This window comes from Galeopterus variegatus, unplaced genomic scaffold (assembly GCF_000696425.1).
Source record: "Galeopterus variegatus unplaced genomic scaffold, G_variegatus-3.0.2 Scaffold445, whole genome shotgun sequence".
Taxonomy (NCBI): Eukaryota; Metazoa; Chordata; class Mammalia; order Dermoptera; family Cynocephalidae; genus Galeopterus; species Galeopterus variegatus.
Genome location: NW_007726556.1, coordinates 87,267 through 113,474, shown reverse-complemented (window position 1 = coordinate 113,474; position 26,208 = coordinate 87,267). Strand labels below are relative to the sequence as shown.

General features: G+C 54.3%; 1 protein-coding gene across 2 annotated transcripts in view; it reads left to right on the top strand.

The window, feature by feature from the left end:
• PEX14 (peroxisomal biogenesis factor 14) overlaps positions 1-17,623 on the top strand; it is a 136,062-nt gene extending 118,439 nt beyond the window's left edge. For both annotated transcript variants that reach the window (XM_008568810.1, XM_008568809.1), the window contains exons 5-9: positions 7,738-7,823; positions 10,640-10,742; positions 11,936-12,033; positions 14,940-15,031; positions 17,093-17,623. In XM_008568810.1, the coding sequence (XP_008567032.1) occupies positions 7,738-7,823; positions 10,640-10,742; positions 11,936-12,033; positions 14,940-15,031; positions 17,093-17,516 (803 nt within the window). In that variant the 3' untranslated portion in view covers positions 17,517-17,623. The remainder of the gene's footprint in view (positions 1-7,737; positions 7,824-10,639; positions 10,743-11,935; positions 12,034-14,939; positions 15,032-17,092) is intronic.
• Positions 17,624-26,208: the final 8,585 nt, after the last annotated feature.

Sequence of the window (26,208 nt, the reverse complement as noted above, 5' to 3'; positions counted from 1 at the left end):
TATTCCTTTTTTTTTTTTTGTCTTTTTTCCGTGTCCGGCAACGGATCGCAACCCTCAGTGTTGCCCCCGTACCGGACCGGGGACCGGCAACGGGATCGCAAGCCTCGGTGTTGCTCCCGCGCCTCGCTCAGCCAGTGAGCGGGAGCCGGTCTGTATGTGGGATCCGAACCCTCGGACGGGAGCGCCGCCGCGCTTCCCAAGCGGCGCACTATCCAGTGCGCCACCGGGCCGGCCCCTATATATTCCTTTTTTTTTTTTTTTCTTTTTTCCCTGTCCGGCAACGGATCGCACCCCTCAGTGTTGCCCCCGTACCGGACCGGGGACCGGCAACGGGATCGCAAGCCTCGGTGTTGCTCCCGCGCCTCGCTCAGCCAGTGAGCGGGAGCCGGTCTGTATGTGGGATCCGAACCCTCGGACGGGAGCGCCGCCGCGCTTCCCAAGCGGCGCACTATCCAGTGCGCCACCGGGCCGGCCCCTATATATTCCTTTTTGATGCTGAGTTATATCGGAGGGGTCAGCAGTCTCTTTCTTCAAGGTCTGTGTAGTAAATGTCGTAGACTTTGTGAGCCATGTACGTCTGTTGCATACCCTCCTCCTCCACTTTCTCCGTCTTTCTCTTCCTCTTTTTTGTCTCCCATTCTCCCCACTACAGTCCTTTAAACACACAATAAAGATTCTTAGCTCATGGCTGTATAAAAGCAGGCTGTGGTAGGAGCTGGCCATAGCTTGCAAACCGCTGTTGCTTCATGGATTGGTGTAGCGCAGTTTGTCCGTCCGTCGGTCACCGGTGGTCATGTAGGTTGTTTCCAGACTCCTGTGAGTAAAGCTCTGTGGACATTTGTGTGATGTGTCTTCGTGTGTGCATGTGCTTTCATTTCCCTTGGGTAAATACCTAGGAGGGGATCGCTTAGTCATGTGTCAGGTGTATGTTTAACTTTATAAGAAACTGTGAAACAATTTTGAAAATGGTTGTACCATTTTGCATTACCATCTTCAGCGTGTGAGAATTTCAGTTGCTCCACATCCTTGTCAGCATTTGTTATTCTCAGTTTTTTAAGTTTAGCCATTCTAATGTGATGTGATAGAACTTTGTTGTACTTTTAATTTGCATTTTCTTAGTGACTAATGGTGCCATGCATATTTTCATGTGCTCATTGGCCATTCATATAGCTTTTATGAAGAGTCTCTTCCCATCTTTTGCCCATTTTAAAAACCACCTTGTTTTTCTTTTAATTATTGAGTTGTTAGAGCTCTTTATACATTCTAGTTACAAATCCTTTGTCAGATACATGTTTGGCTAATATTTTCTCCCATCCTGTGGCTTGCCCTTCCATTTTCTTGACAGTGCCTTTGAAAAGTAGAAGTTGTAAATTTTGATAATGTCCATTTTATCAATTTTTTTCCTTTTGTAGTTCATGCTTTTTGTATCTTAAGATGTCTTTGCCTACCTTAAGTTTGCAAAAATTTTCTTCTATGTTTTCTGTTTTCTTATAGAAGCTTCATAGTTTTTGCTTTTCTGTGTGATCCATTTTGAGTTAGTTTTTGTATGTGGTGTAAGGTGAGGGTCAAGTTTCATTTTTTTCCTATGGATATTCAGTTATATTTCTGGCACCATGGTTGCAAAGATTATCCTTTCCCCATAGAATTATCTTGGCCTCTTTTTCAAAAATCAGTTGACCATACAAGCATGGGTCCATTTCTGAACTCTTCTGAATTTTTAACAGCTTAATTAGAGCTCATATTTTTTAATCTATGGAGAATGGATGTCGATATGTTTCTCAGTATCCTTCCTGCCTGAAGATGACACTGCTGATAGTATTGCAGCCCAGGAGAAGTAGAAAATATTGTCTTTTGCAGCATGCAAATGTGAAGACAGGCTCTGGATTTTCAGATATGATATCCATTGGACTACTGTGTGGCCTTTTGCAGTCCAGGCTGCCCAGGTGCTGCTGTTCAGAGCAAAGCTTTTCTGCTTCTGGTTGCTGCTCTTGAGGTTGGTTTGTCTTTCTGACCACTGCCAACCAGCCACAGCCGTGTGCTTCAGTGCATCCCTCATGCTGTGGCCAGCCCTTCTCAGCTGTTCTCAGCCCTTCTGGTTTGTCTTTATAATCTGGACATTTGGGAGCCTGTAGTACCTGTAGCTGGTCACCAATCTCTGTGCATTTAGCCCAGCAGCCCTGTGCTTTAGGGAGTGCTGATTTGGTGGACTGGCTTTATTCCAGGAGTGAGCCTGTCTTATCACTTCATTTTAAGGTGGCTTGTAACTGAAGCTGGTGGGCTGATTTGAGAATGGATGCACTGCTGTGTGGAGTCATGGCTCCCAACTTAATGAGTATGGAGGGGACCACAACTGGCTTGCCCCTGCTTCAGCTGTCAACCTCCCCAAGGACGTGATGGTTTTTCTGCCTTTTGTCAGTGAGCTCATCACTGGAGTGCATATGTTGTTTCAGCAGGATGATTTTGTGACAGCTTCCAGCTCTGGACTGCTGATGAACCTTTACTACATTGTAGATTTCCCTGGTGTAGATGAGTCTGTGACTTAGTGGTTTCAAGTTCAGCGTCACTCTGTTATGTGCATAGCTCCAAGTCCCATGCATGTATTCTTACTTGATGATGTTCATTCTCACCTATTAGGTGAGAATTTCTTGGTTGATGCAGATACACTTAAAGAAATTGAGTAATGTTGGTTTTCTTGGTGTTTAATGAATAGTTAAGGGGCCATGGGGACATGGCTCTCTTGCCTTTGACATGGCTGCTGCCCACCATGGATTCATCTGAATGACGAGCCTTTGGTCAGATAGACCTCCGTGGAGACTGTCGGAGCTCAAGCTAATTACAGAGTCTTTGGAAGGTCAAAGAGAGGGTTGAGTTTTGAAGAGCCCTACACACTTCTCCTTACGTCAGTTTGTCCTCTGACCTTCTTGCAACCCATGGCGTAAGGGCAGACCAGAGATGCTCAGTTGTGTAGGATGATAATTGCTGCCACAGTGACTGTTTCTTTGTCCCTCGTGAAGCTACCAGGGATGTGGCCTTGGTAAGGAGCCCTGCCATTCAGCCAGTCAGCTAGGTGTGCCTGGTGGGAAGGGGCCGTAGACAGTTTGAATCTGAGTGAGGGTAAAAATGTCATTGTTCCTTGGTTCTTCAGGTCTGCCACCTTCAGTCCAGTGGGCTATTCCTTATAGAAGAGAAAGACATCTAGGGAGCCATCTGAGTAGGGGTGTGACACCAGGGTCTCTGACCCCAGGCTTCTTGTCAGCCTGCCCCTGTCTACCTGGTCTGCAGGGCAGGTAGCATCTGCTGCCAGACTGGAGGCTCTGGAGCTCTTAAAAAGCCCACTCATTCCATTCTCTTTACTTCCCAGCTGCAGCAGAGGAGTGGCTGGACCCATCTTCTGCCCTTGTCTTCATAATCTGGTTATGGAGGAGCATGGTGACGAGGAGGCTGCCACTCCAAGACATCCTGTGCTCAGTTCCCTCATGGGGTCTGCTCCGGACTTGGAAATAATTTGCCCCAGAGTGGGCAGGGGGCAGGAATCCAGGTGGTCATGGCTGGGGGTTTGAGCCAGTTTGGGATCATGCCAAGAGCTTTTGCAGTAGCCCTGGTCTGTCACCCTCTGAAAGCCATGCAGGGGATAAGAGTTATCTCCATCTTAGTTTTTCTCTTTTTTCATTTAGCCACAAGACAGAATTGTATCACACATCTCCAAAACGAGTAAAATGGCATTTCAGCTTCTTGTCTTTATAGACTCTCTGAACTTTAGGAAAGATCATTCTGGTCCCTTTTCATTAATAATGAAAACCAGGGGGCAATAAAATGTTCTTAACGTGAGCATGGCAGGAATGGAGGAGCAGCGAGGGGCAAAGGGTGAGGCTGGCAGGGAACCACAGGTGTTTCTCGGGGTTCGAGGAGCTCAGAGCTCCGGAATAGTGGGGGCAACTGGAGGAGGGACCTAGATCTTGGAGTCCTGAGCTGCCAGCGTCACTTAGCCTTGGCAGCTCAGAGTACTCAAAAGAGAAGGCTGTGCTTCTGAAGGCGATATGTTTGCAGGAAAGCAGAAGAATCCAGCAAACTTTGGGTTCTGGTCAAGTTTTTAGTCTGGTTACAGCTGCTTTCCTGTAAGATGTTTAGTGGGTATTTCAGTGGTACATGTGATATTCTGGATGTAGGCCCCATTTTGAAGATGTTCTCTCTGAGGATCTTGGCTGCACAGATACACATTCTGGGTGTGGATTAAAGCCCTGAGCAGTGACTCTTTTGAAGAATGGCAAGATTACTCTACCTTCATGTTTTCCTCCTAAAAATGAACTTGCACTAGACGTTGGATTTTGCATCTGGCATGCAGAGCAAGGCTGGCTAGAAGAAAAAGGGGAGACAAAGAGAAGTCTGACTGGGACTCAGACCAGGTCCTTGGGGTCAAGGTGAAAGGTCCATCTACCACAGTGGTCTCAGAGCTGCCTGTTGATGAGAGGTGATTCGCATCTGATAGGGATGCCTGCTGCGAGGCCAAGCGTCGCTGTCTCCTTCCCCAGACTGTTTCTTAGACATTAACACTGAGTGTCACTGCACAGCCCAGGAAGGGAGTGGGGACGTCCTTGCTAACCACAACACAAACCCAGAACCCATAAAAGAATAGACTGGTAAATTTATATAAACATGAAAATGTCTGCATGCCACCAAACACCATGCGCAGAGTCAAAAGACAAACTGGAGAAGATACTTAGGATTTGAATCACAGACAAAGGGCTAATAGCCCTGCTATATGAAAAGTCCTTCTAAAGTGATAAGGAAAAAGAAATCAAGTAGAAAAGTGAAGAACATACAGTACACCGAGAAGGAAGTGCTGATGAGAAGATGCTCACTCCTTACTCAGAATAAGATCAGTGCAAACTAAACTGCAGGGAAGTACTGTTTCTCCACGGCAATACTGGCAGGAGTCTGCATGCTTGATGGACACGTTATGGTGGTTGTGGGGAAGCAGGCACCGAGGGTGTCGCTGCTGGGGCGAGTTGGTGGACCCCCACGGAGGCCGTTGGGCAGCATCTCTCCAAACTGCAAGCGCGCATGCCTTTGACCCGCCTCCTGGGAGTTCTGCATTTACAGATGCGCTGTGCCTGTGGAGAGGAGACGCATGTGCACGGTTGCTGGTGGCAGCATGTGTGAAGTACAAGATTGAAAATGAGCTAAATGTCCATCAGGAGGGAATAGGTTAAATGGAATATTATGCAGCTGTAGGAAAAGAGAAGATTGAGAAAGAGGGCAAAGAAAAGGAAAATAAGATGTGTCTGCAGTGTCCTATACTTGCCTGTGCGTACAAATTCTCTGGAGGGATAAACAGGAAGCTGTTGACTGTGACTGGTGGGGGAGGAAGCCTTTTTGCAGTAGACCGACTTAAGCTATTTGATGTTGAAACCAGATGCGTGTATTACCTATTCAAAAAATGTAGAGCAAGGGCTGGCCCGGTGGCGCACTGGATAGTGTGCCGCTTGGGAAGCGCGGCGGCGCTCCCGCCCGAGGGTTCGGATCCCACATACAGACCGGTTCCCGCTCACTGGCTGAGCGAGGCGCGGGAGCGACACCGAGGGTTGCGATCCCGTTGCCGGTCCCCGGTCCGGTGCGGGGGCAACACTGAGGGTTGCGATCCGTTGCCGGACACGGAAAAAGACAAAAGACAAAAAAAAAAAAAAAAAAAAAATATAGAGCAAAAAGTGGAAGTTGAGGGCTGAGGGATTACAGTTTTGTGACCCAGACTCCAGGGCTGGCCACACTGGGGAGTCTCAAGTGGAATCTATGGTCTGGGAGGGAGGGGGGGCGTGGTGGTCAAGGAGAGACCCTCCAGGCCCCTCTATCCGTGTCCCCTCTGCTTTCTGAGTGCCCCTTCAGCAGCCCACGGAGGAGGGAGTGTCTCCCTTGTCCACGTGGGTTTTCCCCTTTGTCCCCTATCCCTCAGCCTGCCTCTGAGATTAAAGAATGATCCCTGGATCCCTGTCCTTTTGTCATGAAAACCAGGAGGTGAGAAGTACCTCCAAGAGCTTGAAGGCACGGGTGAGATCACGGTGAAGGTGGGAACGGCTGGGTGTTGCCGAAGAAGTGAGTCCTTCAGCTTTGCTCAGCCGAACTGGGACGCTCCTTCCAGGAGCTTCAGGAACTCTGTTGCTCCCCCTTCTCCACCCTTCTCTGTCCCAGCTTCCCCTCCAGCCCCAGCTGCTGCTCACAGCAGGCATGCGCCTCCTGGATACTTCCCACTGGTGCTGCCTTCCCATTCCACAGCTGGTCTATGGCCCACATCTCCGCTGTTCTGGGAACAGTGGCCCAGGCACCTTGGGATGGCAGATCCCTTGAGGGGAGGCAGAGCGTCCCTAGGTGGCTGGGGATGGCAGCCCCGGAGGGGCGTTCAAAATGGAGATAGTGCTTTCCTTCCTGTGTGCCCCGCTGGATCAGATGGCATCGTGGGCATGAAAGCACTTTGTGAACTATACACGGGAGAGTGGGAAGGAGGAAACCCTCTCTTTCTGTGCAACTAGAACTCCATTCAGGGGCTGGGGGGACTTTGGTATGTGCTGTTCTAAAGAGATCTGGGCCCGGAGCCTGCTCCTGGGTGAGGCTGGGCTGTCCACTTCAGTTCCTCGGCAGCAGCAGCAGCACGTTGTTCTCCTGCGACAGCTTGTGACTCCTTGTTCCTTGTCCTAGTCCCAGTCCCTCTTCACCATTGTGGACCCTTGCAGTAGCCTCCTCCCCAGCCCTCGTTCCTCCGCAGCCCCCCACTTCTAACCCTTGGGCCTGCCTGCTGCTGTTCTGCTGACGTGGAAGTTGGACCGTGGCACCCCTTACCCAGAGCCTTCAGTGACTCCCCACTCTTGCGATGTAATGTGAAGGTTGTTTGGCCACACTGTCCACCTGGCCCTACCTTTCCCACCTCTTTCCTACCCTGTCCTGTCCTCCACTGCTCCACAGGCTTACTTGACCCTTCTCTGCTCTCCTGAGCACTGTATTCCTGTGAATCTCCTGGCCGGAGCAGCCCTCCTTTCTTGGTAGGGCCCAGGGTGCTCACCTGGTGCACACAGACCACCTTCTGTCCTGGGTGCTTGCTCCTCCCCGCCCCCAGGACTGTGGGTCCTGGCCTTGGCTGCCTCCAAGGCCCTGCTGACCCCTGACCACCCCCACTCCCACACCCCTGTCATACCCCTGTTTGACAAGCATTATCACTCTCCGAAGTTGCCTTGCTCAGTCATTTGCAGACTGTCTTCTCTGCACCGGCTGAACATGAGAGCAGAGCAGGGAGGTCTACTTCAGCACTGTGCCAGCCCCAGTTCTGTAGCAGGCCCAAGTTGATCCCAACTGTAGCAGGGCAGGGGTGTTCATGCACACCTGTGCATGCTCATGCCGTCCTCTCTAGATCCTTTGTTCCCGAGGGCAGAGACTATGCTGTGGGTCTCCAGATCCCCTCGCCCCCACTCTGCGGACTCCATTCACTAGTGGACCCCTCCATGCAGCAGTGCACAGTTGTCATCAGGGACTGGCTCTCCCTTATGTCCTAGGGAGGTGGATGTTTCCAAGGGCCTGGGGAGCAGAGGGCCTGGAACTGAGCCAGTGCTCATGACGGTCACGTATGTCTTCCTGCTGTTTGTGTCCCACCTGCCAATGTTTGGGCTGAGGTGACAGTGCCACTGAGGCACACATGCTGGACCCTCCCAGGGAAGGGCACTGCGTGCCTCTCATAACTCTTCTTTCCTGCGCCAGGCCCTGCAGGTTCCCGATGGCGAGACTATGGCGCCTTGGCTGTCATCATGGCAGGAATTGCATTTGGCTTTCACCAGCTCTACAAGGTGAGTCACCCTTCCAGCAGCTGCTCGGCTGTGCCCTTGTACCCTTGGTGCTCAGCCCCCTTCTGGTCCTGGTTTACCTGTGCAGGGTTGCTGCCCGGGGAGCCCGTGGCCATGTGCGGGGCCATGGTGGGCATAGCAAGTGCTGAGGGACGCGGAGCGGGAGGGAGACTCCGGAGTCAGGTCCCCGCCCGGCTGGGGGAGCCTGGCACCTTCAGGCCCACCTCCTCTCAATCATGAGGTGTGTGCATTGACAGTCCATGTTGGACGCTTCAAACAGTGCCCAGCACACAGTAAGTGGCGTGTCAATTTTGGAGAGAAAGGGTAACGCTAAGAGCATGGACACCAAGCCCAGCTGCCCGTGTTGAACCCTGGCTCTGCCACTTAGTCGCTGTGTGACCACAGGCTGAGTTCTCCTGTGAACAGGGAGCACAGACCCATGTCATGAGGCTGTTGTGAGGGTCAGAGGTGGCAGTGCTCCTTTGCACAGTGCTCAGAACCATGCCCGACACATGGGAAGTGCTTCGAAGGCTGTTGTTCTATCCTGGTCCGTATTTAAAACCAGCTGTAAGAACCTCAGTGTAATCTTGTTTGTGGGATGTATTTTGTCTCCTATATATTGTGTTGGCATCTTTATAAATCTAGAATTTTCCCAGCCTTCATAGAGTCCACTGCTTACAGCAGAACTGCAGGCATGAAGTGACATTTACTTACTTGATACCAGTGGAAAGCTCCAACTTTGATTTGAAGAAAACGAGTCTTTTCTAGAAGATGTAGAGCCAGGGTAGGTCCCCAGATCCCAGATCTGCTGATCCTGGAGAGAAACCCCTTTCTCTTCTGAGGCTGCAGCTTCTCCACCCCTTATGTGGTGATTTTTTTTTTTTTTAAAGGACCTGAAGAATACTCAGACTTGTAGGTGTAAGTTTTAGCATGTGAAATGTGTTTAAACATTGTACTGTGGGATTCTTAATTTTTGACTTAGTACAGAACCTAATAACAGAGTTAGAGCAGAATATATTTTTTTCAGTCTAACATCTGTCCTGGAGTTGGAAATCTCCATGTCAGAAATCCAGAAGCAAAATGTTCTGGGGCCTGGGCTGTCTCCCTCCGAACCGATGCCTCCCCTTACTACATGTGTGGACAGCCTCTTTCAAATCCCTAACTGCGTGCGAGCGCCAGGAAGAATAAGACACCAACACAGAACTCTCAAGTGGATGCCTCGGCCCTGCTGAGCGGAACCGAGCTGTCACACGGCCACCCGTGGACGGCCTGGGACCCGACAGAAGCGGGGAGCATAGCTCCTCTGGTGTGGGCCCCAACACAGAGTTGTCATCAGTTGTTTCCACAAAGTTCTGAGCCTGCTGAGCCTGCTTTAGAGAAGAGAGGTTGAAGTGTCAGTCATAATGGTGACCAGAGAATTTCTAAAACATCTGCCAATAGTTGCTTTAAATTAAAAAAAAAAAAGGAGCAGTCAGAAGCTGTCATTTTGTTTTATAAGTATGTGAAGATTTAGGTGGGATGGAGTATGTATCCTTCCCTGTCATTTCTGATCTCAGAAATGGAGTTTTTAGGTAATTACACAGATGAGAATTTCTTGACTTTGATACTTAGGAAATTTTCAACCTGAAACGTAAAGCTCCATTTGATGAGTTTCGGCTCAGTTGTGGGTGATAACTCACTCCGTGGTTGAAAAGCACTTTGCAATAGAAAACGCTTCTATACCTACGCTAAATAATGGTCTTCACTTAGGAGCCGCTCTAGAAATGAGTTCTCCCACAACCCCACGAGAGGCCTTCTTCTCCTTCCCCAGTACAGGAACCTTAATGGAGAAGTTGCCGTCTTTTTTCCTATCTGGGGCCCTACTAGACTAAGAACCAGTTATCCTTTGGTCACACCCGCCAGGCTGCGCTGCGCTGCGCTAGCTCTGGCACCGCCTGCTGAAGTTGGCCGCGGGTCTCCCTGACCTCCAAATCCCACAACAGTTTCCACCTGTGCCCACCTGCCTTCTTCCTGAATGTTCCAAGACCCCTGGTTCCAGGCGCCTTTCTCGGTTCCCTGCAGCGTCAGCTTTCTCTTCCCCCAGGGCCACTTTCTTCCAGTCCCGCCCATCCCTCTCCCTGCGGCAGGGATGGGCTATAAAGTTCCTAGATTTCAGTTCTGGAGGAAGTTGGCTGCTTTTGATCCTTATGTGAAGGAAGCTTGTTCTGAGGATTCAGGCCTAGTTTAGAAAGAGACTGAGGTGACCGCTTCCAACAGCCTCGGAGTACCCCTCTGACATCCCCTGGAAAAAGAATGATGACTCCCAGAAAGCTTGTTGTTGATCTTCCTCCACTTTCTTGAGTAATTTTTTGTTTATTTAGGTTTACTCATTTGTTTCTGAATGGGCCATTCACTCCTAGGGCTCAGAATATTAAAGATCCAGAAAAGTGTACAGTGAAAAGCTCCCCACCGCTCCTCCCTGAGCCCCCAGTGCTGTCAATTTCTTGTACATCCTTCTATATTTTTATCTTACATCTTTTAAAGGGGAATTAAAATTTTTTGTCACTGAAATATTATAGCATCATTAAGTAGATAAAAGAACAAGAAAAGTTCTCATCACAGCAGATCAGATTGATTTTTCTTGTTCGTATTCCCTCCTGATCCTGTCTTTACTAAGGCAGAATTTTAACCTGGTTCTAATCCTGGTCTCACAACTTTTTCATGTACCTTGTTTGGTGCTTGCTTAGGGTTTCCAAAACCCGGGGCTGACAGAGAGAAAGCTGGGCAGTGGAATCTGAGAGATTGTTACCCATTTCTTACACCCATCCTGATTTTCATAGAAATACCTGCTCCCCCTCATCCTGGGTGGCCGAGAGGACAGGAAGCAGCTGGAGCGGATGGAGGCCAGTCTCTCCGAGCTGAGTGGCAGCGTGGCCCAGACAGGTAAAGATTAATGACTCCATCAAGTCACCCCTCAAAGCCTTCTCCAAGCACCCCCTTCTCTGCCCCCTCCCCTCTCCTCCATCTCCACTTTATGTGGTGACTTCATTTATCTGCTCTGAGAATCTGTTCACATTTGCAAATGAAGCCGCCGTCATTTCGGTTTAATTTGAAATTGCTTGTTTACTGTCGGCGCGGCCTCAATTAATTATGTTTTTACGGAAAGGCTCCCAACCTCAGAATATTAATAAGGGGAATAAAATGACAGCCTTTCTAAGGGCTGTAAAGTTCATTTTTAATTTCTGCTTCTATGAGGTTTTCAGGGGGGTTTTCAGTTATTTTCCCCCTTCCCTCTAAGAATCCAACACAGGGTCAAGAGAGTCTGTAATTACTGTGGCTCCCAGGACCCCAGCCACCTCCTCTGTTATCGACTCCACAGGGCTCGCGTTCATTACCCGGTGCCCCAATGATGGCCCAGATTAGCTGGGACCTGTCGCGCCAGAGGTGGCTTTCTCCTTTATAAACTTGTTTACTAGACGGAGGCTCTGAATCTGAAATCCTGAGGCAAGCAAGAGAGCCACTTGTCCCAGGCAGGGGTCTGTGTCTGTCTGGGGCACATTCGTGAAGCCCTCAGAAGTCCTCTGGCTCATCCATCCTGCTGGCAACTGCTCCTGGGAGCCTGACACTGATGGCACGAAAGCCTTGGCAGGGCATGTGGCATGGGAGCTCAGTGGGCAGCCTGAGGTTGGGTGGGAGGGTAGGAAGGAGCAGTAGGAACTGGGATTTGAAGTTTAACCACTCCTGAACACAGCAGGGACCTGGGCCGTACCTCTCCCAGGATGGGAGCCTTCTGTGAGTTGCACAAGGACACTATGCGGCCCATGAGATGAGTGATGTAGGCATCGTAGAGGCTGGGAGAGCCAAGACCATAAGCAGATATAATTAGAGAGGAGAGGTTTCGGATGGATATACTGTTGACCATAGACAAGTACACAGTAGAAAGATAAATAGAAATGCTAGAGGTTAGATACAGTGCAGGTAGATTACCCGGGGTGCAGATAAATTATATGGATTGCGGGGGGCATCTGCAGATAAATTAGATGCAGCGGGAAGGGGTAGCTTGTAGGTGTGTGGACCAAGGGAAGGGGCAGTGTGTCCCTATCAGTTTAACAGATGCCTCTGCTTTCTTCCTCCAGTGACTCAGTTGCAGACGACTCTGGCCTCAGTGCAGGAGCTGCTGATCCAGCAGCAGCAGAAGGTGCAGGAGCTTGCCCACGAGCTGGCTTCCGCCAAGGTACTTGTCCTTGCACCTGGCTCCCTCAGGCCCAGGGTGCCCTGCACAGCTCCTCACTCCAGTCCCTCCTGCTTGTCTTGCTGCCTTCTGTGGGTCTGACTTGGTCTCCCATCTGCCATGGTTACACAGCAGGGCCGCTCTGCCCTTAGAAAGGAGGGAATCACTGTGTTTTTGGTGTGGCATTTAACAACTGAGCATTCTTTCTGTCTCTGCATCATCTCCCAACAGGGAGCAAAAGCCACCCTCTGCCTGTGGACCTCTTGTGGCAGCCACATTCCTGAGCTCTGGAAGCTGTCTATGTAGACATGGGATGGCCTCCACCTGCAGTTAGGTGGCAGGTCATGGCACTGCCAAGAGGGATTCCAGGGCACAGAAAGGAGAGAAGCATGCCAGCTCCCGCCCTGTCCTGGGCACTGGGCTAACCTCACTGCAGTGGGCAGCTTCTCAACCCAGGTTTCACCACGGGTTCAGCTGACCCTAAAGGGAGAACCAGCTGTGACTGACTGAGGCAGCTTCCATGCTCCACTGCCCAAACTAGAAGCTGTCCTGGGAGTATCTGATTCTAGGATCTGACCACCCGGGTTAAAATCCTGGCTCTGCCACTTGCTAGCTGTGTGACCACAGGCGAGTTGCGTAACCTCTCTGTATCTTCCTCCACTGTCAAATGGAGCTATAACAGTCCCTACTTCATTGGGCTATTGACATGCTTAGAAGGTGCCTGGCTCCAGCCAGCTCCTGGGACTGTAGGCCCTGGATTCTGTGGAAGTGTGACAGGAGGTATCCCTGAGGCACTGTCTTGGACAGACGGCCCAGGAGACAATGGTCCAGTGGCTCCAGGTACCCAGTGGCCTCCACTCTCTGTCTCCTCCTGGAGCCGTGTGGCGGGTGGATGCTGCTTTCTGGCAGATTCCATGCAGCCCGATATCTAAAGGACCCCACGCCAAGTTGCTGGCCTGGGGAAGCCATACCCCAGCACGCTAGATTGAGCCCATGCTCAAATCTCTTTCATTTGCAAAAATCAGTGAAATGGGAATCCTCACATTTCTGATGGAATGTGGGGTGCCTCTTGTGAAGAGGGTCCCTGAGAAGCCCCTCCCCAGATATCCATCCTGCACACGGAGGGCTTCCTCCTCAGAAGGCCACTCCGGTCTTCAAGCCTGTGTCCCTGTGGGCTTCTGGCCCATAAAGCAGCCGGGAAGGCCAGGTGGTGGCCCCTGCCCCGATCTCCTCTATTATCTTTTGCATTGGTGGACTTCCAATGGCCAGAAGCCATTCTGGAAATTGGAAAACTGTTTCCAGACCTAACGCATTAAGAGTAAGACCACATGTTGCATTTTAAGAAGGGGCGGGGCCCGGGAGCGTGCTCGATGGTGGAGAGTGGCCTCTAGGAGTGTCCCGAGTTTGTTTTTCTGCCAGGCCCCCACCTGCCCCCGGCCTGCACTGAAGCGGGGCCCACTGGCCCTCACACAAACCCATATGTGTGAGGACTTCGGTTACCCCATAAACCAAAGACTCAGAGCTGTGTTTTGTCAGCTGTAATGTAAGTTTTTATATCTGCCTTCCAAACTCCTACTGGAACACTGTAAAAAATTAAAAAGAAGAGCTTTAAGTAATTAAAAAACCTACATAAAACTGAAGACTGTGAGTTTTCTACAACTGTTTTTTAAAGAGACTGGCTAAAAAGCCCCAGATGTCAGATTTTATTTCTAAATCCTGGCATCTGGCATCATATGCGTTTGGAAATCTGAGTCCTTTGTTGGCTGGTGAGTGGAAATTGCTCCCTTGTTAATGGGCTGCTGCTGTAGCTTTTGAGGTCTTAGAGAAACCAGAACAGGGGCTCTGGGGTCCTTGTTGTCTGGGGGTCTGGAGTGGAGTCGCTGAGGGGACGTGTGTGAGGGCAGCGGCTGGGTGTGCATCTGTGCCCAGACTGCTGGCTTTTGCTTCCCGAGACCTGCGGCCCCTTTCTAGGGGCTTCTCCCGACAAAGGTGCCCAGTGAGCTGCAGCAGACTGGCAGGGAACAACCAAGACTGTCTCCTTACAGCCTGGTGGTCGCAGTGTCGGGACAGTGAGAGCGCCACCCTGTTAATCTGTGTGCGTAAAGACAGCCCTAGGAGGCCTCTGGGCTGGTGGCTCTGGCCCTGCAACACTTCCTCGGCCACCGGCTGCTGCCACGGGGGGACTGCTATGTTGGCTGTCCTCTTCCCCATCCATTCCTACAGGATTTACCAAAAGCAAAGGGTGGCTCTCTCAAGTTTATTTGGAAAACAGTGTCAAATTCTAAGGGGAAAGGTGTTTGTCAGAGGTGACCGTGGCTGGTCTCCGTCACTTTGGAAAGGAATCGAAGTCAAGTTCAATGGATGGCTTCTTTCTGCTGAGCCTTCAGTCATCCCAAAAGAATTCTGGGAATGGGTGGCATGGCCACAGGTGTCTTTGCAGACAGCGAGGCAGAGACCGGGGAGGTCCTCCGTGGCCCCGCGGAGCCGCTGATGACCTGACCTCAGGGAGCTGGGAGCCAGAGGTCTTGGAGCAGCGTTGAGGGAAGAAGCCTGACATGGGCCAGATGGGCGCTCAGCTGCTGCCAGCCTCCCTGACACTCCCAGGTGGCTTCCAGGTGACAGGCCCAGGTTCCTGCCAGTGTCCGGGTAGCTGGCTCCTCTCAGCCTCTGAGTTCGCTTGTGTGTGGGGGTGACTCCTTGTGGAGGAAGCAGCTGTTGTGGAGGTGGTGTGCATTCACTTTATGGGTTTCTGTTTTAATGGTCATTTCAAACACACGCAGCGATGGAGGTCGAAGGACGAGCCCACATGCTACCCGACGCACCGCGGGGAGGAGGTCCTCCTGCAGCCCCTCCTGCCACGGGCCGGGGAGGGCCGCTCTCATCTGTGTTCCCTGTGATTTGACTTTCAGGCCACCACGTCTACCAACTGGATCCTCGAGTCCCAGAATATCAACGAACTCAAGTCGGAAATTAACTCCCTGAAAGGGCTTCTTTTAAATCGGTAGGCAAGCAGGCTCAGGACTCTGCTCTGGGTCTGGCCTCAGCCAAGGGAGCAGAAGGGGCACGTGTCCCCAAGGCCCCCCTCTGTTCAGCCCCCGACTGAGCTGTGTTCCTGAGGCACTGAGTTAGGGGAACTTTTCTTTCAGCTTCTACTTTTTCTCACCAGTAGGCTCCCTCCCCACTCCAGGGTGACAGTCTATGGCACCGACAGAGTTTTGAAATACAAACAGTTCCCCAGACCTGTCAAGATCTGGTCAAAGACAGCTGGAGCCAAGAAGCAGGGCCCTTTGAGCAGAGGACATCTCAGTTTGGCTCACCCTGAAACAGGGGCTCCAGACAGGGCCACCTGCTCCTCCTCCTGAGCCCCAGGTGACCTCTCAGTGACAGCTCTGGCCCACAGAAGGTCCCTACAGAAGGCCAGGGGTCTTTGTGCCCACTTAGTTAGAAGAGTTCTGTGGTTGAAGGCAGAGGTGGAACCAGTGCCCCCCCCTCCCGCAGCTTCCTTGCTCTCCCTCTGCAGTGACATTGTCACCAGTGCAGCCCTGGATGTAGGGTAACCAGCTTGACCTGATTTTATTTATTTTTTATTTTTTTATTTTTTTCCTTTTTGTCTTTTTTCGTGACCGGCAACGGGATCGCAACCCTCAGTGTCGCGCCCGCACCTCGCTCAGCCAGTGAGCGGCCGGTCTGTATGTGGGATCCGAACCCTCGGCGGGAGCGCCGCCACACTCCCAAGCGGCGCACTGTAGCAGTGCGCCACTGGGCCGGCCCGTTGACCTGATTTTAAAATGGAAAGTCCAGTGGCCAGGAACCTCTGCATCCTGGGAACCCAGGCAGATGGTTGGTCATTCTCACTGAGCGGTGCACTAGGTGGGCCTTGCTGGGGACGTTTGTGTTTCTCTGCTGGGCCTGGGATTTAGTTGGGGCCACGTGAGGCAGGATGGTGGCACCCAAGGTGGGCCGTTCACTCGGGCTCATGGATGTGGAGAGGTCCTTACTGTAGCCCCAGTGGGAGGACCCCATTTTCCAAGCCACCCGCTTCCTGGTCCTTCCTGAGGGAAAGAATGTGTCTTCAGAAGAGCTGTGACCGAGCTCACGGGAGGGCCTGATGGTTGTCACTAGGAGAAATCCTCTGTTTTCCCAAGTGGAGGCGATAAGTGCCTTTGCAGCTCAGGGACAGAGAGCAGGCTGCCAGCTAGCGCTGGAGCCAGGGGGCCTGCAGATGGCCTGTCTTGTTAGCGTTGATGACACTGGTGAACAGTGCGGGCCTCGTCCTGTGCTGTGCGCTCAGCAAGATGAGGTCTGAGGTGGGAGAGCTGCTTCTGAGACCAGTGCTGCGTGACAGTGGCAGCCCAGGACGGGGCAGGGCTTGGCCTCTTGGCTCAGGCAGAGATGGGCTTGTCCACCAAAGAGCTTCATTTCTGAGCCGTTGCCAAGCGGACCCGACCTCCCTGGTCCCTCCTGGAATTGGCTTTGGTCTGGGCTGGCTGCTGGCCCAGGGCCCGGGAACACAAGAGCGGAAGGGAGAGCTGGCCGTCCCCTGTAAAACTTTGAGCTGAGAGATTGTCTAGCAGAGTGCACTGACGTCGCCCTTTGGTTCCGATGTCTCTGACCCCGGCCAGTGGCCAGGGCTCCCTGCCTTCTCCTTCTGCTGGCCACTGGGTGGAGACGGGGGCAGGCCTGAGGGTCAGGAGGGAGCAGGCTGCAGGGAGTGGCAGCCCCAGGCCCGGCCGTTCAGCAGCTGCCAAGGCAGGCGGGCTTCGCCAGGGCAGGGAGGGCCCGGGGGCACTGGCTGGAGCAGGGTGGCCTGCGGGCTGCACAGGCAGGGCACTGCGGGCATCTGTCCCAGCAGACAGAACCTCCATCTGGCCAAGAGGCTTTGTTCTCAAAGGGAGGGGAGAGAGGGCTCTGTCCAGTCCCCTGCGAGGTGGCCCTAGGGGTGCTGCTCCCTAGAGCTGATCCTCGGGGGGCCGGGGAAGGTGTGGCTCTGGGGGGTGGGAGTCCCGCATGTTGTCACCAACCTGTACCTGTCTTCTCCCTCCTCTCCTGCCGCCTCTGCCAGGAGGCAGTTCCCGCCATCACCGTCAGCCCCGAAGATCCCCTCCTGGCAGATCCCGGTCAAGTCACCGTCCCCTTCTAGCCCCGCGGCCGTGAACCACCACAGCAGCAGCGACATCTCGCCCGTCAGCAATGAGTCCACGTCATCCTCACCTGGGAAGGAGAGCCACAGCCCCGAGGGCTCCACGGTCACCTACCACCTGCTGGGCCCCCAGGAGGAAGGCGCGGGCGTGGTGGACGTCAAGGGCCAGGTGAGGATGGAGGTGCAGGGCGAGGAGGACGAGGACGACGACGTGAGCCGCGTGGACGAGGAGGACTGCCTGGGGGTGCAGAGGGAGGACCGGAGGGGTGGGGACGGGCAGATCAACGAGCAGGTGGAGAAGCTGCGGCGGCCCGAGGGCGCCAGCACCGAGGGCGAGCGGGACTAGGGGCGTCGCCCCACCCGTAGGCACAGGGCTCAGCCCTGCTCCTGTGGCTCTGGGAGGGTGGCATGGAGCCCAAGAAGGGGACAGCACCGTCAGCTGCGCTGCGGCCCCGGCCCCGGCCCGGTGTGGGGGTTGCGCTTCTGTCCACCCAGCGCCTGTCCCGAGTGCCACCTGGCCCGGCCCAGCCCCAAGCCAGGCAGCCTCGGCCTTGCTCTCAAGTCGGGCTGAGTGCACCCAAGCCCCACCCAGCCCCCGGCCCGGACACACGTCTTGTGCAGGGTGTGCTTGCTGAGCGTCCTGCCTAGTGTGACACCGTGCATGGCAAGAGCTAGTGTCGCCTCCTGCCGCCTCGGTGCGGGGCAGCTGCACTCCCTCCTTCCTTCCCTCGACCCACTCGCCCTCGGCCCAGCCCTGTCCCCATAGCAGGTCCCGTCTGACTGAGGCAGCCCTCGGGTGCCTGTCCCCAGCCCCAGCCCCTTCGTGCCCCATCGTCCTCCCAGACCGCCGGGACCACAGCACGCTTCTGTCCCCCTTGCGTGCCGTGTCGTGGCTCAGCCAGGCCTGTGGCGAGCCGTGGGTCTCGGGGCCACGGAGGAGCCGGGCGTCAGGGCTTCCCACCCAGCAGTCACGTCTGTCCTTCCCACCGAGACACCGTGTTCATCTGTTTGATCATGTATAGATTTCAGAATATGAGATAGGGCTGTATATAATTGTAATAAATACAAGTTGCCACTATTTAACTCCTGCCTGTGGCCCCTGTCTGCTCCTGGCACCCTCACCCTGCAGGTGGGTCTCCGCTAAGGCGCCACCAGGTGAACCCTGGGTAGGGCCTGGGGGACGTGGGAAGGGCCCAGGCAAGCCCTGTGGGTGGCCGGACGCGGCGCCTGCCCTCCCTGAGGCAGGTTCCACAGCTGCTCACCCAGGACTGGAGGGGTCCCTCCCTCGTCCCAGTGTCTGCGGGAGGAGAAGGGACCCACGTTACTGTATATAGACCTGCCGCGGACTGCAGTGAGCCTCCTTCCTTAAATGGATGAATGTTCCCCCGGAGGGAGAGCGCGTCTTGTTCTCTCTCCTGCTGTCTCCTCTCGCTGTCACCCTCCCTGTCTCTCTTTAATCTTCACAGAACATTTAGCTGAAATCAGAAAAATAGCCAGATGCTCCTTCCAAGGGCCACTTTGCTCCCTCAAGCCCCAATGTGTCCTGGGGGATGTGGGCACAGGAATGTCCCTGTGCCTTGTGTTGACACAACAGCTTTGCAGATAGGATGCGCCAGGCAATGGCTGCCACCGCAGTGTCCCCTCTGAATGGCCTCGCAGGCCTCCTGGTCATAGCTTGCTCTTGCCCTGGGGAGGGACGGGGACATGGCCAGCGGGGCTGGGAGACGTAGTGTTGGGGCTGTTTCATCCCAGAAGACATCCTCCCTCCCAGCCCGATTCTCCCCGTCCCGAGTCTGGCCCGAGGGCCTCTGAGGTCAGGCCACCGTAACTTGGCCCGTCCTGCCCCTCCTGAGTGTGCAGCCACTGGTCTGGTTTCTGGCCTGCTGGTGTGTCTTCCATGCTCATGATCTCCCATGACACTGCTGTGGTCCGCTTTTCCAGTCACATGTTCCCTAGGGACAGTGGAGCCCAGGTTCAGAGTTGCCACTGCAGCTGTTCTCCTGCACCCCAGCCTCACCTGGATGAGGGGACCCTGCTCTCCCAGGTCCCTCAAGGAGTCCCCGTGTCCGTCCAGGAGCGGGGTGGGCAGACCTGAGATGGGCCCGCAGAGGGAGGTGGGCCGGGCCAGGTCCCAGGCTTGGGGGCTGGTGACTAAGGGTTTCTCGCCCTCAGACCTGCTGTGCCACGATCCCACCAAGGCAGATGGAAACCCCTTGATCCTGGGCAGGTCGGTTACTGGGGAGTCACGACCCTCTTTAGTTTGGTGACCATTTATTGTCATCTGTAGCTTTCCAGAGTTTCCTCCTCCTGTGAGACCAGAAAGAGACCAGAGGCCACATACACTGGGATGCAATGAGGCCAGAGCTGTCGGGTTGGCGCAGTGGAAGCAAAGCCATGCCTGGGGCCTCCCCGCCTCCGTCTCTCCCTCGAGATCTGGGGCCACGGGAGGGGGGTGGTTCCCCGGGGCTTTGCTATCCCTGAGGCGGGGGCAGCAGCGGCCTCAGAGGACGAGTTTTCTCCAACCTGGGGGTCAGCAGGCTTGCGGGTCTTTGGGACTCAAGCACGGAGGAGAAAGAGACGGAAACCTGGGGCCCGGAGGCCTTTGGCCCCTGTAGGTCCTGAGCACCGAGTTCGGCTTTTGAGGACAGAGAGTCTGGCGTGAATTCAGGGAGAGAAAAACCCCTCCCCAAAACGGCGTGAGTGCTGCCTAATAAAGGCAGCTGCTGGACGGAGGGAAAACAGCCCTTTGAAAAAAAAGCCTTTCATTAGAAAAATAATGCATTTCATCCAAATAAGGTAAAAATATTTGGAATGGGGCAGAAGTGAGCAGCAGGCAGCGCCTGTCAGGCCCTTTCTGGAAGGGAGAAGATTATTAAACTCAATTACAATGTATTTTTATAAAGTGTCTTTTAGGAAAGAACCAGCCCCCAGCACTCGGAGGCCGCAGGTCGGCTGTCCTGACCTCTGCCTGGACGGGCTTGCCCGGACCCCAAGGTCTCTCCCAGCCCCTCGGATGCCTGCCTGGTTCTACCTTGGGCAGGGCTCTCCCTTGGCATGTGTGGCGCCAGGTGGTGAGGTGGCGTCTGGGGCTTGCTGTAGGCCTCAGTAGCCTGGACGCTGCCCCCTCCCTCAGGAAAGCCCGAGGAGCCGGGGCCACCAGGGCCGGGGCCACCACCCCTCTGTCCTGCAGCCCATGTCCCGGGAACCCCCGGGGGGGATGAAGCAGTCTGGGCCAGGGAAAGGGGATGCTGAGTTTGTACCCAGACATGTTGGTCTTTTTCCCTATTGTGGGAGTAGATCTCAGATGTTTAGAAAAGCCAATCAGTATAGAAAGGAACAGAGTCGAAGAAGCCCCTTCCATCTTCCCCTGGTGCTTACCTCGTCTCTCGTTCTCTCCCCATCTCTCTCGATAAAAATGGGAGGCTCCTTTTCAGTTTTGTGGGACTTGCTTGTCTTACTGAAAAGTGAATTGTGTTTTGTCCTTTGGAGCCTTCACACCCACGTGGAAGAATTTTCTAGAAGGCCCCCCCCACCTACCCCGCTTCGGCCTAGCCAGGAGCACTGAGGGGCTGGTTCTCTGGCCTGGCCCCAGACCCCTCCCTCTCCTTTGGGTGATTGCCTCTGCCTGTGTCCAGAGCCCAAGAGGGGAGATGGGTGCGGGTAGGAGCCTTTCTCGGGGGGTCTGAGCCCCATCCTCAGGAGTTCACTTCATTCCTAGTGTTTCTTCATCTGTTTGTTTAAACTGGTTCCTGCCAAGGCACCCAGAGGAGAGGTGGGAGGCTCCAGACAGGGCAGGCGTGGGCAGGGCAGCCACAGGTGAGTGCTCACCTGGGGGAACCCCAGCCGCGCTCAGTCGCCCTGGCCCTGACCCTCCTGTCTGGCAGGAGGGGCTTGGCCGCTCTTCTTGCCCCTCTCTTTTGGCCTGCACAGGTGTCCCTCAGCCTGGGGCTGGCCACCACCTGCCCAAGGGAGCGACTCAGCAGACACATCCAGGGCGCTGTGTGGCCGCCGCCCACTGCACGCCCCCACTGGCACACGCTCCCGGGCCCTGCCCGCGCCGCCCACGGCGGCCTGACTGCGGCACCGGGCGTGCTCTGCTGCAAACCGAGTGAGCTCTCGTCCAGCATCGTGGGGTGACTTAACCTGAATCATGAACCAACCTTAATAGTTTCCTTTCATTGAGCACTTTAAAGTTCATGTTCTAGAAGAGATGAGGTTTATTGTAAAGAGAATGCCTGGAGCCTTTCCTTGCTCCATGACAAGTGCCAGAAGGACCTTCCTTAAAGTGACAGGGCCATGGTTTTAAATGCTCCTTTGACATTCAGGCCCCTCCTCCCACCCCAGCCAGCAATTCCAGGGATGCCCTGTCGTCCCAGGGGGTGGCAGCCAGCCTCGGGGAGCTCTGGCAGGGCTGAGGGAGGTGCTCCAGTGGGAACCGGTGTCTCGCTCCAGTGGCGTGGGGCTTATGGGAGGCCACACAGCTGGGTTTGGCTGCTGCTTGCCCTGGTGTGGGCCTACTGGGGGCTGCTTCCTGTCTGACCTGCCCCGGAGGGTGGGGCAGCTCCTCCCAGCAAGGGTGGCACAGGCCTGGCTTCTGTTTATTCCCAGCAGGTGAGGTCCCCATTTTGAGGGTCCTTGTTGGAGGCCCTGCTCCCTGCGGGCCTGACCTGAGGCTTGGGGCAGCAGTCCTTTGTCCCCCACCCCTGTGCCTTGGCCCTGGGCCAAGGCTACCCGTAAGGCCAGGGCTACGTCTCAACACTGGAGGGACAACCTGCCTTTGGCCAGTAGCCTGGATATATTGTTGCTGTGTGTCCAGGCGGGGGGCGGGGGGAGCAAGGCCTGGGCCCTGTGGGTGACTCAAGCACTGGTAGCCCAGTCGGGCCAGGTCTGTGGGAGGTGGGCAGGCCACTGAACTCAGCCGTGAGCTTGTGCAGCTGGTTCTGGCTCCTTCCAAGAGGTTACAATACTCTTGAGTTTGCCCCAGTTTGGGTGTAGGAGCATCGCACCACCACAGCTAATTAAATCCCAGAATGAAAACATGTTTTACTGCATTTCCTACTGAGTCCAACAAGCCATAGGGAGCGTGGTGGGGCCTGGGCCCATTCCCCACCCCTGGGTGGGGCGCCACCCGCAGCAGCAGGCCCCCTCCCTGCTCCTGGGAGTGGGGGTGGAACGCGGTCTCAGAGTGGGCACAAGTGCCTGATGGGGGTGTGTGGGCACTTCTCTGCCGCTCAGGGCAGAGTTGGGACTTGGAGCAATGGGTTGGCCTGTGTGCAGAATCCTGGTCCCTCCCCTGAGGCTCTTCTGAGCTCAGAGTTGGGACTCGGAGCAGTGGCTGGGTCTGGGCAGGCTTGGAAGCTGGTCCTACCCTTGGCTAGGCTGGGCCCCATCCACCGTGTGCCGAGGTCCTTCCAGGCGCAGGCAGGTGTGGAGGGGGCAGTTTTGGGGTCTGGCCAAGGTCAGCAAACTGCCCTGAGTCCTTGTCCTCCCTCCCCCGGGCCCCAGGCAACCCTGTGGGCCCTGCTCCGCTTCCCAGAGGGAGGCCGTGGTGGCACCACCGCCCTCCAGCCCACCAGCGCGGTCGCAGCTTGGCTCCCTGCCTCCCCTCAGGCCCCACGGGAGGCTGCTCAGCCCACCAGGGCCTGTGAAGCTCCAATAATGGTTTTAATTTGTTGAACTTGTGTTTTATCCCATAAATTAGTCACTGTTTTATTTAACAGAATCGAGATATCCACAAACAATAGGCGAGTTCCAACTTGAACATTTTAATAAGACTGAAAAAAGTATATATTTTCATGTCTGTTACAAACATATTTATGTAAATAGCCTGTGGGCTGCATTCCAGGAGGAGAGAAGAAAGGGAACAGCCCTCGCTCTGGGCTGGGTTAGGAAGAGGCTTTTGTACTGGAAAATGACACGGAGCCGGCACTGGGAGCCACCCAGACCCCCGCGCTGAGGGGAGGGGCTGCTGCCCTGCGTCCCCAGGCCCTGGTCGGCGGTGCCACGTGTACCAGGCTCAGTGTGCCAAGGACCTCACCTTTCTAGCGCCTAGGTCTACCCGTTCCTCGTCAGGAAAGTGGATGTGACATCCCCCATGTCGGGTGTGACCAGCCGGTGAGATGGTCCTTGGCGTGGAAGAAGATGGGGGCCCCACACACGTGCCCTCCTGAGGCCCTGGAAGCTCCGGCCACCCGGAGCTCAGCTCAGGGCACGATGATGCAGATGATGAGGTGTCACGAGAAGCAGATCACCAGGTGGAAGTGTCAGGGCCCACGAGGTGGCCGCCTGAGCTCTGAGCCAGGCCTGGCAGGAGCCCCAGGCCCACTGCGTTGCTGAGGGGGTCCCAGTCATCACGCCACCAGGGCCGGCAGCTCAGGCTCTGGGCTGGTGGCCACAGACCCAGGAAGCAGCCCCCTCTGGCTCTGCCACTGTGTGCTTCAAGCAGGAGCCACGCCAGCATCCGGATCGGATCCGGGTACGCGCCGTTCCCAGCCTGGGCAGGTCCCTGCAGGAAGGAGGAGGAAGGAGCCGCAGGAGGAGGCAGAAAGGTGGCCCTGCCAAGTGCTGGCCCAGTAGCCCTGGCTGGGAGAGGAGGGGTGGGCTGGGCTGGGGGTCCTGGGCAGGCCTCGGAGCTTTGCCTGACACCCGACGCTTCAGTACCACATGTGCTGCGGGTGGCTCCTGAGCCTCCAGCAGGGGTTCAGGCAGGGCTGGGGGGAGGAGGCCACCCTTCCCATTGGGCAGGGCCTGAGCCCCCCACCATCTCTTCCCAGCAACCTGGGAGAACCTGGCCCGATGCCCAAGGGCAAAACTGGTCTGTCCCTCCTTCCTGCCAGGGTTGAAGGGTGACCAGCTCCTTCCTCCCCACCCTCCACTGGTGCTTGGAGCCCGGCCGTGTTTGTGCCACTCCACACAGCTGGGTCATGGCCAGCCGCTTGGGGGTGATTTTAAAAATAAAAGATAACTTGGTAGATATTTTTTTTTCCAGTTTTTATTGAGTGAAAATGTCAAACCTTGCATCAGTCATGCAAAAAAAAAAAAAAAAAAAATCAAATAAATAAAACACATATATTAAATTTCTAATAGCACTAAATTCAAGTGGAAAAATATTCAGTTCTTAATAACCAGGTGCCGAGGAGACCAGATTCAAGTAATCAGAGCACACGCTGTTCAGTTCGGTTTTCACGTTCTGCATTTTTTGTCTCAAAACCTCTATATATCTCTATATATCTATATATGTATATACATATAGATATATACACACATATGTGCATACATATTATTTTATATTTATATATATACACATACATAGTTATAAAACATTAAAAAGAGCATTGGTGGATCAAGCATTATTTTCCCCACAGAAAGAAAATAAAACAAAAATTACACATTAAAATTCAAAATGAGCTAGCAATGGCTTATAGTCCTAGTGTGCAATATGAAGGTTACAAAAGGCTAGACTTCGCACTGTCGGCATCTTCTTTTTTCTTTTTCTTTTTCTTTTTTTTTTTTTGTTTGATTTTGCTACATTGAAAAATGTTTTGTGTGTTTTTTTTTCCTTTACAAAACTCCTTGCACAGACACACCAGTCGGTTCTGCGGCAGGTCGGAGTCTGGGCGCATGCTCAGCAGCAGCACATGGTGCCCACAGGATTCAGGAGGCTCTGGTGGGGCAGTTTAGAGAAGAACTTATTTCCTGGTGAACAGGGTACACCTTCTGACCGTTCCTCCCTCCCCGCTCCCTCGCCAGTTCAGATGGTCCTGGCTCTCCGGCTGTGGGCAGCCAAGAGGACAAACAAAAGAAAGAAAGAAAAAAGTAAACCACTGCCCCCTGGCTGGGTCAGGCTCCCCTTGGAGACCTCTGGGGAGGGGGCTTTGGAAATAGCCTCTAGCCCACCCCTCCATCTCCCGTTGGGCCTGTTCTCTCCCTGCGGCCCAACCTGACACCGACTGGTGGCCTGGACTGCAGAGAAGGTGGACAGGAGGGGCCTCAGGCAGCCTGCCCTCACTGGGGACTGGATCAGCCCCTGGTCCCTGCGGGCCACAGAGCCTCTGGCCAGGTGTCTACCAGGTGAGGCCCTGCACTGGGCTTCGGTGGCCTCGTTGGCTCCAGGAAGGGGGGATGTTTGAGAAAAAAAGAACCAAGTGTGGATGGGCTGCACCAGCAGAGAAGCATCCCAAACAAAATAATGAAACAAACTGGAAAAAAAAAAGAAAAAAAAGAAAAAACCCCTATAAAGCCACACGCATAACCAATAGAGAAAAACTCAAATGTTAAATTAACTACAAACTTGTATCAACAGCAAGAGTTCTTTTTTCTTGTCTCTACAAAATTCAAGTTAAAAGTTGGAATCACGCAGCTCCCATCAGTGCTAGTGTGAAGACAGACAGCCTCGAACTGCTAAGGCCCCTACGATCAATGCTAAACGAAACCCACGGGAGAAATTGCACTCAGTTCTCCAACCTCAGGGCTGGTCCGGGGCGGGTCTGCGGTCTCCGACCCGCCTTTTTCTTTTTGTTCTATGTAGAATAATAACCTTTACAGGAAAAATACTGTACAACTTTTTTTTTTCTTTCCATTGTGGATATTAAAGCCAAAAACAGTCGCATCCTTCCTCTCTGCACCACCAGGGTGGCTGAGACCCCCAGCCCTGGTCCCCAGCATCCTACCGGCTGCTCTTCTGTTTTTGGACACAGCCTCTGTTTCACTGGGGTGGAAGCTGCAGCCTGGGAGTCACCAAACAGACCCGACCCAGCCCTGGGGGGCAGACAGCAGCCAGGCCCTGGCGCGTGGCGGGGCGGCCGTGGAACTACTTCCATGAGATTTCCTCGACGGTCCCGGTAGTGTCACCCGTGCTGACGGCCCTCTCTGCCCCGCCCTCTCCCTGGGCAGGAGGGGAGGGTCTTAGCTGCATGAATGGGAGGCCCTGCCAGACGCTACAGGTTCCAGCCGCCCCCGGTGGCCCCAGTGCCGTCCCGGTCCTGAGCATTGAGGGATGCCGCGGCGTGGTCGTGGGGCGCGGCCGGCCGCGAGGAGGG